The sequence below is a fragment of the Impatiens glandulifera genome, unplaced genomic scaffold (assembly GCF_907164915.1).
Source record: "Impatiens glandulifera unplaced genomic scaffold, dImpGla2.1, whole genome shotgun sequence".
Taxonomy (NCBI): Eukaryota; Viridiplantae; Streptophyta; class Magnoliopsida; order Ericales; family Balsaminaceae; genus Impatiens; species Impatiens glandulifera.
The window spans coordinates 13,812-27,999 of NW_025919143.1; the positions used below are offsets into that span (position 1 = coordinate 13,812).

The 14,188-nt window shown below is 35.8% G+C and overlaps 1 protein-coding gene across 1 annotated transcript; it reads right to left on the reverse strand.

Annotated features, from left to right (window-relative positions):
- Positions 1 to 8,749: 8,749 nt before the first annotated feature.
- LOC124917599 lies at positions 8,750 to 13,793 on the reverse strand. The gene is made up of 2 exons (XM_047457992.1): positions 13,547 to 13,793; positions 8,750 to 9,075 (listed from the first exon to the last, which is right to left on the reverse strand). The coding sequence occupies exons 1-2, from the start codon at positions 13,791 to 13,793 to the stop codon at positions 8,750 to 8,752; spliced, it is 573 nt and encodes a 190-aa protein (XP_047313948.1).
- Between the last annotated feature and the right edge of the window lie 395 nt (positions 13,794 to 14,188).

Consider the following 14,188-nt stretch of genomic DNA (forward strand, 5'->3'; position numbering starts at 1 on the left):
TCAAGAGGAACCGGCCTCAACATTCCCAACAGACCAGCTAACAAAGAAAAAGTTCATACTCCAGCCGGATCACACTACGAAAGAGTCAACCGAAAACTAAGAATTACAAAGATGACGTAATATGACGAAATAGACGTGTCTTGGGAAAATAAAAGAAGATAAGATCCGGATCAGAAGCATGCGATAAAGACAATGATGAATTTCTGATCCGAAGATCCGACTCAGACAGCCGGCAGGTGTATGTCTGACACGTGTCCAAAACTGCAAGTCGCCTACGTCATCCATACCTGATCGGTATACGCATGCCTGCCAAGTGTCATGAAGTTGAAACGTGCACGCAACATCTCTGAACCGGCGTGACCTTGAACTGACCAATCCTACGGTGAGAGAAGAAAATGACCGTTGAGATCCTATTCACTATAAAAGGAAGACGAAGCGAACTCATTTATTACGGTTCTGAAATACTTTAAGAGAGAGAAAGAAATCTCATGCGCGATCCAAAACTATTGTTTCATTTACCGAAAACTATATTGTGTTGTATTATTGTATTACATCAAGAGTAAGTTAGTGTAACCGGCGAGTAGCGAGTTAGGCTCGACCGACATTGTAATTGTTGTAACTTTGAAAGTTAGTGGAGATTCTTCACATAATCTGAGAGGAAGGGGTGACGTAGGATGGTTTGCTCCGAACATCCATAAAAAATCTTGTCTCGTGTCGTCTTTCTTATTTTCTTGCTTATTTACTCTAAAACCGAACCAATATTAACCGAAACATAATCCTACTCCTATAATCAAAACCGGTCTATACATACTCCTTAAACCGACTCCTCATAAACCTCATCCAAGTCGTGTGTTGCTTCAAACTGAAACAGACATTTCTGCCCTTGAACCCGGTTCAAGAGTCTGTGACAGTTTGCGTAGTGTTGAGAATAGTTTTAGTCTCTAACCGAACTATCACCAAATTGTGTGTTGTGTTGTTGTAAGCGGTTACCCTTTCAAAACCGGAACAACCCCGGTCCTACAAGGGCGTCCCTGATCCTAACAAGACACGTGTCTTCAATTCTATTGAGGAATGACTGATTTAATTTTCGGCGGGAAAATAAACTTGAGCAGAAGCAAACAAAGGACAGTTGTCCAACTAACCAGAAGATGAGGAGTCTAATTACACCAGTAGTTAGACGTTTATTCTCCTTTTTCACATTTTCAACTTCCTTTTGAAAATCAGTCTATTAGACGTATACGTCTAATTATGCAATTACATCACGTGAGACACGCGTGTCTAGTTAGACGTGAGCATCCTCTTCCTCATGACGTAAAAACGTCTAACGTCTATTAGACGTATCCGTCTAACCATGCAGGTTAGAATAACCAATGCAATAATCCAGATGAAGATGAAACTGCTAAGGTAGACGTTCGTCTAAGTTGCTGTGTTTCTCAAACTCTGAATCATTAGGACAAATTGAGACTTCTGTTTTTCATGTCTGTTCAGTTGCGTTTTGAACAATACATTCCCCCTTAATTTATACACATAATCACATCAATCAAGATCAACAAGACCTAACATGATTCTAAAGTGAGAAAACTTAGCAGATTATTGATTTGTAGGAACATGTTCAAGACGAATCTGCTTCTGATTGATGTGTTCTCGGATGAAGTGATGCCTGATTTCAATATGCTTTGTCTAAGAATGCATAACTAGATTGTAGGTGATTGCGATAGTACTTGTGTTGTCGCACAAAATTGAAGATTCATCAGCCTCAATTCCATAGTCTCTGAGCTGTTGTTGAATCCACAAAACTTGAGAGCAACAACTTTCAGCTGCAAGATACTCTTCTTCAGCTGTAGACGTGGCGACCGACGTCTGCTTCTTGTTGAACCATGTGATTAGACGATCTCCAATGAACTTGCAAGTTCCACTTGTGTTTTTTCTATAAATTTTGCACCCTGCATAATCTGCATCTGAGAAACTGGTTAAATTGAAACTGGAATTCTTCGGATACCACAGTCCCACATTTTGAGTTCCCTTTCAGTATTCAAGAATACGTTTAGCAGCAGTAAAATGAGAGAGTTTAGGATCAGCCTGAAATCTGCCACAAACACCAACAACAAATTGAATGTCTGATCTCCTCGTAGTTACATACAGCAAGGATCTGATAAGTCCTCTATATGTTGTTACATCGACACTTTGTCCACCTTCATCTTTATCCAAGTTACTAGAAGAGCTCATTGGGGTAGCTGCTGCAGAACAGTTCTCTAAACCAAATTTCTTTAGGAGTTCTTTGGTGTATTTGGCCTGGTTGATTAGAGTTCCGTTTTCTAGCTTACGGACTTGAATCCCAAGAAATAATGTCAATTCTCCCACCATGCTCATTTCAAATCTGTCATGCATCATCTTAGCAAACTTATCACACAATTTGGGGTTAGTTGAACAAAAAATAATGTCATCAACATATATTTGAACAAGTAGAATGTGAGAATCTTTAGTAAATCTAAACAGGGTTTTATCCATAGTTCCAACAACAAAGTCATGATCAAACAACAAATTGGTTAATGTGTCGTACCAAGCTCTAGGATCTTGTTTCAGACCATACAATACTTTGTTAAGTCTATAAACATGATTTGGCAAAACATGATCTATAAAACCAGGGGGTTGCTCTACATATACTTCTTCACTTAATTTCCCATTTAAAAATGCACTTTTCACATCTATTTGAAAGACTTTAAAATTCTTAAATGATGCATATGCTAGGAAGATTTTAATTGTCTCTAGTCTTGCAACCGGTGCAAAAGACTTATCAAAATCAATACCTTTCTCTTGTCTGTATCCTTAAGCAGCTAAACGAGCTTTGTTTCTAATGACTAAACCATCTTCACTAAGCTTGTTTCTAAAGACTCATCTTGTTCCTATGACTGACTTGTCAAGTTGTCTAGGAGTAAGATACCACACTTTATTTCTCGCGAATTGGTTTAACTCCTCCTGCATAACATTGATCTAATCTGGATCAACTATAGCTTCTCCAATTTTCTTGGGTTCAATCTGAGAAATAAATGTAGAGTTAACCATTTCATCCATCAGTTGACATCTTGTCCTTCGAGGAGAAAAAGGATTTCCGATTATCAGTTTTAGTGGATGATTTCTGTTCCATCTATAGTTGGATCCAAGGGGATTGGTCATCTGAACTGGTGACACCGCGACGTCCAAACTTTCAACTTCTTGTTGAACAGGATTTTGTATGTCTGGTTGAACTTCAACCAGAACAGCCACTTGATCAGACAGAACCATCTGCTTATCCAAAGTTTCTTCTTCTTCACTTACAGACTCAAGACTAGTCGCTTTTAGTCTATCAGCAAGATAAATGGGTTCATTAGATTTGCTCTCAACAGGCTCATCAAAAACCACATGGAGGGATTCTTCAACAGTTTGTGTTCTTTTGTTGTAAACTCTGTAAGCCTTGTTTACTGATGAGTATCCCAACATGAATCCCTCATCTGCTTTAACATCAAAAGCGGTCAAATAAACATTTCCATTGTTATGGATAAAACATTTACACCCAAATATCTTGAAATAAGAAACTATGGGAATTCTCCCATAATACAGTTCATAGAGAGTTTTATCAAAACGTATGTTCATTATTGACCGGTTTTGTGTAGCAGGCAGTACTAATGGCTTCCGCCCACAACCTCTAAGGTACATCTGATTCAGCAAGCATAGATCTCGCTACTTCCTTCAGAGTTCTCACTCTTCTCTCAGCAATGCCGTTTTGCTGTGGAGTTCTGGCACTAGACAACTCATGCCTAATTCCAGTCTCCTCGAGATAAGATGATAGGTATCTATTAGTGAACTCAGTTCCCTGATCACTTATAATGCATATAATATTTAAAGATTTCTGATTCTGAATTCCTTTAAATATTCTAATCAAGTTTTCAGCAGTTTTATCTTTTGATGGTAAAAATGCAACCCATGTAAAGCGAGAAAAATCATCAATAACAATTAGGGCAAATCTCATTCCTCCAATACTCTTTACAGGAATTGGAACAAACAGATCCATATGTAAAAGTTTTAGGATACGGCTGGATTGTGATTTCCCTTTACTTTTGAACGATAATCTGCCCTGTTTGCCTAACTGGAAAGCAGTGCATATCTTGTCCTTTAAAAAACTGAAGTTTGGGCAAACCAATAACTAAATTGTTTGAACAAATGTTGTTGATAGTTTTAAAATTCAAATGGTTCAAACGTTTATGCCATAACCATTTCTGGTCATTCTTGGCAATCATGCACATAGGATTAGAGGACTCTTTTTTCCAACTCATTTTTATGAGTTTCCTACTCTACTTCCAGTCAATAAAATGTTTCCATCTTGGTCTTTAACTAAACATGCATGAGTTTGAAAGTCTACTGACAAAATATTATCACATAATTGACTAATGCTAATTAAGTTATAACACATATTGTCAACAAGCAACACGTCATTAATTGTTAGATTACCATGGATAATCATACCCTTACCCATTGTCTTACCCTTCTTGTTGTCACCAAATGTGATCTTAGGTCCAAAGCAATCTTATATATCAGTGAGAAGCCGTATGTTTCCTATCATATGCCTGGAACATCCACTATCAAGATACCATACAGATTCCTCAAGTCCTTCGTTTATTTGTACCTACATAAATAAATATTTACAATCTTTTGGTACCCACTTTCAATTGGGTCCTCGGTCAATCAGTCCCTTAGGAATCCATATTGGAGTTATTCTAATGAATTTACCATTTTGTGCTGTAATTAAAGCGTATGTTTTTGACTTAGCATACGACTTTCTTCTAGCCACTGATCCTTTAGCTTTTGAGGAAGACTTTCTTTTAAAACACCTTGACTTAGAGTCAGTATTTAGATTTCCAGACTTGTTAGCTGCTTCTAGCTTATTCTTAAGCTAGCTAACAGTAGGCGGAACATAAACTATTTCATTTTTTAAAGCAACTTCTTCATGAATAGGATCAGATTCAATGTCAGTCATACTCCCTTTGACAAAGTTTATAGGCTTAAACTTGTCAATTGAAGGATTTGACTTTTTGCAGGACAGATTAGGGTCATTGCTTTCATATCCCAATCCAGATCTAGATCCAGCAGGTTTGAACATACTGATCTGATGTTTGACAGCATCTCCGGATCTTGTCCATGCACTGACTACATAGTTTAATCTCTTGTTTTCAAATGAAAGAATTTGAATTTGTTCTTTGAGCATATCATTCTAAGAAGAGATCTCTGTTAAGTTTTCATCAAAAACGTTTGATTCAGATTCTTTGTTGGAGGAAGGAACAGTTGATTCATATTTGACTTTTATTTCACAAAAAGAGTCAGTTAACTTCTTGTACTCAATAGCCATTTCATTGAGTGCATTAGCCAACTCCTCGTTTGTAAATTCTGGTGCATAGATATCATTTACCTTAGATTGGTCATCTGCCATCAGACATGTGACAGCTTCATTCTCTTTTCAGTAGGAGACTCCTCTGAATCACTGTCAGCCCATCTAGATTTGTTTTCATTGCACATGAACGCTTTATGGTCCTTCTTTGCTTGAATAGCTCTACCGTAGATCTGATTGATCTTATCCCATATCTCTTTAGCAGTGGAACAGAACTTGATTTCACAGAACACATTCATGTTGATCGACTGGTACAGAATATTCTTAGAACCATTATCCAGGTTGTTGGTCATCTTATCTTTAATAGTCCACTCACTTCTTGGCTTCGAAATCTTTATGGGGCCATCAGTAATAACGCTCAACATATCATAGTCAAGAGCAGCCAAGTGAGCTTGCATTCTTATCATCCAATATTCGTAGTTGTCCCTTGACAGAATAGGAATTTCACATATGATAGACATGCTTCAGGTTCTTGATGCTTGAGAATAGAAACAAGGCTCTGATACCAATTGATAGGATCGGCTTTATCGATAGAGACAGGGGTCTGGCTATGGATAAAGGCTTATGAAAAACGGTTTAAAAGAAATCCTGTTAGGGATTTAATTCGCTTTCTATTCTACGCAAACACTTGTAAACACTTGAAACAGATTCAAGGCGGAATTGTTTACTTGGGTTTGAAGCTCAAGATGAAATATGAAAAGATGACAGAAATGAAAGAATACAGCAGTTTGTTTATGGATGTTCGCAGAAACTCTCCTACGTCACCCCTTCTTCCAATCACCGGAAGGATTCACTATAATATGATTCGAATCAAATACTGTTTACACACACTTAGCACTCTATTGAATAGAACATTTTCTGTTCAATTACAAGATGAAGAATATCACTCAGCTCAAGGTGTTTAGATTCTAGCTTTCTCTTGATTCACACTCAGTACAATCAGAAAGCAGCTTCACAATATGAAGATTCAAAGGCTTGAAAATATCAGTAATTTCAGTAAGCAAGATGATCGAGATCGGCAAATTCGTAAGGCAGATTGTCCGTTGTCCTTGAGATTTGTTAAATACTGAGCAGGAGTTAACGGTTGAATCTTTTAAAATGATACGTGGCACTCTTCCATTGGAAAGCCTCCATTGTACACAGCAGGTTCTGAGCACAAGGATCGTGGCCATGCACCACTGGTAGTGCATCGAATATTCCATCAGGGTTTAGGTTTAGGTTCTTAATTACACTGCACGTCTAATTATCCAATAACCATTAGATTGCACGTCTAATTCTGGTTCTACCTCAAACTTGTTTGAAGGAGTTAGACTTACGTCTAACTTTTACAATGTATTAGACTACCCGTCTAATCTTTCACTAACCATTAGACTGCACGTCTAATTTCGATTCTACCTCAGACTTGTCTGAAGGAGTTAGACTCACGTCTAACTTTCACAATCTATTAGACTGCACGTCTATTTCCGATTCTACCTCAGACTTGTCTGAAGGAGTTAGACTCACGTCTAACTTTCACAATCTATTAGACTGCACATATAACTCCGCTGAGTTAGACTGCACGTCTAATTCCGCACATATTAGACTATCGGTCTAATTGCAAATATATTAGACTACACGTCTAACTCAGCTGAGTTAGACTACACGTCTAATTCCGTATACATTAGACTTGCGTCTAATTGCAAAATATATTAAACTACACGTCTAACTCCGCTGAGTTAGACTGCACGTCTAATTACGAATATCTATTAGACCATACATCTAATTCGATGCATTCATTAGACTGCACGTCTAACTCCGTTGAGTTAGACTGCATGTCTAATTCTATACATTCATTATACTGCACGTCTAACTCCGTTGAGTTAGACTGCACGTCTAATTTTATGCATTTATTAGACTGCACGTCTAACTCCGCTGAGTTAGACTGCACGTCTAATTCTATGCATTTATTAGACTGCACGTCTAACTCCGCTGAGTTAGACTGCAGGTCTAATTCTATGCATATAATGCCAAAATCGGTCTAATGACTCTCATTAGAGCCTAGTCTTATGAAGTATGATTTTGATACACCTGCATCAAAACTCATAATTCATTTCATCATCAAAATCTCAATTTGTTAAATTATGTCAACACTTAGTCAAAATAATTTGACCCAACAAACTGACATGTATCGCTGGTGCTCTTTCTATCAATTTTGCAATCTGCATAGTCTGCATTAGAGTAGCATGTTAGATTGAAACTGGAATCTTTCGGATACCACGGTCCCACATCTTGAGTTCCCTTAAGATATTTCAATATTCTTTTAGTAGTAGTGTAATGAGACTGTTTTGGATTAGCCTAAAATCTTCTGCATACTCCAACCGCAAATAGAATGTCTGGTCGACTTGATGTTAAGTATAAACCCTAGCTATGATTAAGAATGACAATCAAAAGACCCTAAAAAAATTGATTGGTGACATTCATACATTCTAAAAAAACATAGATTACAAACAGAAAATACTATATTCAAACTTAACTATCACAACCTAGCATTTTCCCATGCCATCGGTTTTCATTGAGAGACATTCTTCCCCCTTCCTCTTACTTTTCCCGTCCTCTAACGATAAAAGGAGGTTGTATTGCAGATGATGATGAATATTTTTGTTTCTTATTTTGAATTCTCTCTTTGTACGAGTCCATTTTGATTTGATAGAAAATATTTTTATGAGAATTTCAGGGTTTTTATCTTTGTTATCTTCAACTTGAATTTATGTGTTGTTGTCTTCATTATCTTCGGCTTCAGCTTCAGACTCCATATTGGTTTTGGAATATTTTTTATCGGCTTTAGAATTCTCTATTTCATCTTTCAAATTTTTGGTATCTTCCTCTTGAGTTTCCTCACAACAACTCGAGGTTCATCTTCCATTTCCATTTTGATCTTTCGCATTATAGAAAATTTTCTTTTCCTCTTTAACTTGATTCCCTTTACTTTCTTTCCTTTTTTCCAGAATCCTTCTTACTTTCCTCTTTTGCATTTTCTTCATTTTTGTTTTTTTATCACTATCCTTAACTTCATTGAGAGGCATTCTTTCCCTTCCTCTTCCTTTTCCCGTTCCTCTAACGATGAAAGGAGGTTGTATTGTAGATGATGATGAGTATTGTTGTTTCTTATTTTGAATTCTCTCTTTGTACGAGCCCGTTTTGATTTGATAGAAAATATTTTTATGAGAATTTCAGGGCTTTTATCTTTATTATCTTCAACTTGAATTTATGTGTTCTTGTCTTCATTATCTTCGGCTTCAGCTTCAGACTCTATATTGGTTTTGGAATATTCTTTATCGGCTTTAGAATTCTCTATTTCATCTTTGAAATATTTGGTATCTTCCTCTTGAGTTTCCTCACAACAACTCGAGGTTCATCTTCCATTTCCATTTTGATCTTTCGCATTATAGAAAATTTTCTTTTCCTCTTCAACTTGATTCTCTTTACTTTCTTTCCTTTATTGCTTTCATTTTTCCCAGAATCCTTCTTACTTTGCTCCTTTGCATTTTCCTCATTTTTGTCTTTTTTATCACTATCCTTAACTTCCACAATATGCTCTTCAATTCTTGAATCTTCCGTTTCATTTTCCTGTTTTTTTGCTTCCTGAGTTTTCGTGATTTTCTGTTCTTCCTCAATTGCTTTTACACATTTAGTACTAAAATGTTGGAAAGTATTGCAGAAAGCACACCTGTTTCGCCTCTATTCATATGAGATTTCCATTATTGTGGGTTTTCCCTTCCTATCAACAACTATCATGTTCTTTGGTAGTGTACTTTGAGGATGCACTTCAATGCTTATTTTAACAAAATTAAGGTTCTCTCCTCCCTCTACAATTGAGTTCATATATAACGGTTTCCCCAATAGACTAGCAAAGTGACTTAGAGCTTCTGCATTATTCATATGTGATGGGATGTTCCTAAATTTGAACCATATTTGGGTTGTTTTCTTTGGATTGCTTATAAGGTTCAATTCTTAGACCATCTCTCAAACATCATACAGTTAATCCAATCTAAGTATGCCCAATTTTCATAATATCATCCAAGTTCGTTCCCTTTTTGAATTGTAAAAAAATAAAGATTATGGATGTTTGTAGAAACCTTCTTCAATCCTTTCTACTCCCATTATTTTATTAGTGATTCCTTAGTGTCTGGGAAAGATACACGGTTATTTCCTATATAGTTCTCAACAACTATATTTTCTCATTCTTTGACTCATTTCTCCTCCACTTCAGTGAGCAATTTAAATTCAAAAGGAGAGTTGAGAATCTCAACTTTTGTTTTAAATTCACCCAAGTAGATTTGACCTTTGTATGCATGATCTTCTACTTTCTTTTCTACATTCTTTTTCTAGACTTCATTTACCTTCCAGTTGGAATTGCTCATAAAGTATAGATCTTTGATTTGGGGGACTTCATTAACTCTAATTTGATGAGTACGTCAAATATTTTCTCTCTCTGTTGATGGGGACGCAAAGGAGAAATGACCGTACTTCAAATGGGGACTATTACCATTACAAAAACCCAGCATTATGTTAGTTATTATAGTTTGATTATTTCTACTTTAGCCCCTTCATAAAACTAGAAATTCCACTTAGGTATCCTCACTTTATATTCATTATTAACACACTCATAAACTATAAACATAATTTCACATTAGATCACATTATTTTGACTTATATTAAATATGACATTTTTACAATTATTTATTATACTAGTGACCCTATAAATTCCAACAAGTACTTGTTAGAGAATATTTTTTATTGATAATTATATTGTGCAAAGACTCCTCGCTCCTATTTTAAATGTGTTGAGGTTTATCATCAAAGCCAGGGAACTGGAAAAAAAATTGATTTTTGTTTTTTAGAAAATGTGGTTTTTACAAGTATATTCAGTTTTTCTTAATAACTTGGTATTAGTATTTAGTATTAATAAAAAAATAGTGAATTTTATTTATATAAGAAACTCTCTAATTATTATTTTAACAAAGTCTCATTTTTAATTAATAGTGAGGATGACTCTGACTTATTCAGAAATGATTTGTAACAAAGTCTTTGTGTGAAACCTTAACTAAAATGATTTACTTAAATGTCATATAATTGAGTCTATTAGTCCAATTGACGAATATTTTAAAAAAACAATTATGGCACACGAGTTTGGATTTCGATCAAAACTCATCTTAGTCACCATAATTTTAACCCTCTCAGCATTGATATTTATTTATTACGTCAAGCGAAAAATTACACTTAAGAATAACCTCCACAACCAAAAACATATTTACCGCCTTCAAAATCTTGTATGCGTTTACTACCAATTAATACCAACTAACTTCGAACAATACTCAAACTTAACAATGAGGAACACTAATATCATTGTATTAGAAAAATTAAGAGTACTAATTTTGTTCATATCAATTTCAACACCAACAATAACACAAAGTTCAAAATGATATCGCATCTAATAAATTTATTAAAATTTTAATAAAATATCATATTTTGTGAGTGAAATAATAGTCTGACTATTAAAATAAACATCTGATAGGATCGGTTTTATCGATAGAGACGGGGCCTGGCTATGGATGAAGGCTTATGAAAAACAGTTTGAAAGAAATCCTGTTAGGGTTTAATTCACTTTCTATTCTACGCAAACACTTGTAAACACTTGAAACAGATTCAAGGCGGAATTGTTTACTTGGGTTTAAAGCTCAAGATGAAATATGAAAAGATGACAGAAATGAAAGAACACAGCAGTTTGTTTGTGGATGTTCGGAGAAACTCTCCTACGTCACCCCTTCTTTCAACCACCAGAAGGATTCACTATAATATGATTCGAATAAAATACAGTTTACACACATTTAGCTCACTATTGAACAGAACACTTTCTGTTCAATTACAAGATGAAGAATATCACTCAGCTAAAGGTGTTTTGATTCTATCTCTCTCTTGATTCACACACAGTACAATCATAAAGCAGCTTCACATTATGAATATTCAAAGGCTTGAAAATATCAGTAATTTCAGTAAGCAAGATGATCGAGATCGGCAAATTCGTAAGGAAGATTGTCCGTTGTTTTTGAGATTTGTTAAATACTGAGTAGGAGCTAACGGTCGAATCTTTTAGAATGATACGTGGCACTCTTCCATTGGAAAGTCTCCATTGTACACAGCAGGTTCTGAGCACAAGGATCGTGGTCGTACACCACTGGTAGTGCGCCGAATATTCCATTAGAGATGTACCTACAAAACAAGTAATATGAGGAAAATTCTCTTACGTGGCATTCGTTGGTTGGTTGCATATAGCTGTTGTACTAATCTTCACTAGAAAATGGAGCAGGAGTAAGGTACAGCTATAACACGTGGGTAGACGAATGCTAGCTTCAAGCATACTATTTAAGCTGAGCATTAGACGTATTTCAGTTAGACGAATTGTGAAAATAATTTCTAATAAAATCAAACATCCCCTTCTAATAACAGAGTCTATTAGACCGCCTGATCTAATAGAATTAGACTTACGTCTAATTACAATAACCATTAGATTGCACGTCTAACTCCATTGAGTTAGACTGCACGTCTAATTCCGGTTCTACCTCAAACTTGTCTGAAGGAGTTAGACTTACGTCTAACTTTCACTTAATTAGAATGCACGTCTAATTATCCAATAACCATTAGACTGCACGTCTAATTCTGGTTCTACCTCAGACTTGTCTGAAGGAGTTAGACTTACGTCTAACTTTCACAATGCATTAGACTACTCGTCTAATCATTCACTAACTATTAGACTGCACGTCTAATTCCGATTCTACCTCAGACTTGTCTAAAGGAGTTAGACTCACGTCTAACTTTCACAATCTATTAGACTTGACGTCTAATTCCGATTCTACCTTAGACTTGTCTGAAGGAGTTCGAATCACGTCTAACTTTCACAATCTATTAGACTGCACGTCTAACTCCACTGAGTTAGACTGCACGTCTAATTCCGCACATATTAGACTATCCGTCTAATTGCAAATATATTAGACTACACGTCTAACTCCGCTGAGTTAGACTACACGTCTAATTACGTATACATTAGACTTGCGTATAATTGCAAAATATATTACACTGCACGTCTAACTCCGATGAGTTAGACTGCACGTCTAATTCCGAATATCTATTAGACCATACATCAAATTCGATGCATTCGTTAGACTGTTCGTCTAACTCCGTTGAGTTAGACTGTACGTCTAATTCTATACATTCATTAGACTTCACGTCTAACTCTGCTGAGTTAGACTACACGTCTAATTCTATGCATTCATTAGACTGCACGTCTAACTCCGCTGAGTTAGACTGCACGTCTAATTCTATGAATCTAATGCCAAAATCGGTCTAATGACTCTCATTAGAGCCAAGTCTTATGAAGTATGATTTCGATACACTTGCATCAAAACTCATAAGTCATTTCATCATCAAAATCTCAATAGTTAAATTATTTCAACACTTAGTCAAAATATTTTGACCCAACAATTTCCCCCTTTTGATGAAGAAATTTGAAACCTGCATACATATACCAAAATATACATTCATCATATAAATAAAACAAACCTTTACATGCAAATTCAGCATACAAAAATATCATTTTAATAATCAACCAAATGTGAGTGTTTTCAGAAGAAACACACAAAACATGTTCTAAAAAATAACCAAAATAAGTTAACATCAAAGCATTGCTAACAGATTTTTCAAAAACTTTCTTCTTAAATGAAGATAATTTCCATTATAATCTCCTTCTTCTTATTCTTCATAGTCTTTACTCTGGAAAGGATAGACTTCAACCTAAGAGATCTCTAAGACTGCGGTTAGAGGGGAGTTAGAGTCTTCCCTTTTCCTTTTCTTGGACTTGAGCGTCTCCACTCTTTGAATGTAATCGACAACCTTCTGGTTGTTCAGGATTTTAGAAGGAAGGTGAAAACTCTTACCGCGTTCATTTAGAAGGAAACAAAGAAGAAAGCTAAGAGGACCATCAAAGCCAAAAATAGTCTTCCGAGCAACAACCATTCTGACATGATTTCCGAAGAGGAAGCTTGTCTAGTTGACAGGAACACGCCTGGTGATAGACACCATTATCTGAAAAACCTTCGTACAATACTTGTAAGAAGACTCTTTGGAGAGGAGATTTCAAGACGATATCGCTTAGAAGAGCAAATTCAACCTTCATGAGGTTTTTCTTTCCATGAATATCCACTTGAGGAGAATCAGAAAAGACTTTCATCATTGTAATCATTAAGTGAGATGGAGTGGTTGAGAACTCATCAATACTTACTTTTGGAAGCTGGAAAAACATACCGAAGGACTCTTCGGTGATGCAAATCATCTGGCCCATCACGACCCCAACCATAACTTTATCCTGATAAAAGCTAGCGGTTTCGAAAAATTCATGGACCAACTGTTCATGATAGAGTTCATGAGGAGAGAGGAACTTTCTCAGCCCGGAGGCTTTAGAGACTTAAACATTCTATACATTCCCGGAGATTGTAGAGTGAATACGGATTTAAAATCCACTTGAATAGATTTTGGATGGAAACTGAACATTTCGACTTGATGAACAAACACTTAGTCGATTCGAATTCTAGAGAGAGAGAGAGATTTCAGAGAGCTCTAATCTTTAGAATGGGTGATTCAATAAATATCAAGGTTTAATCAAGTAGAAAATAACTAATGATTACTCCTACCTTCAAGAACTTCAAAGGTTTGTTCCCAATAAACGCAGCATTTAAT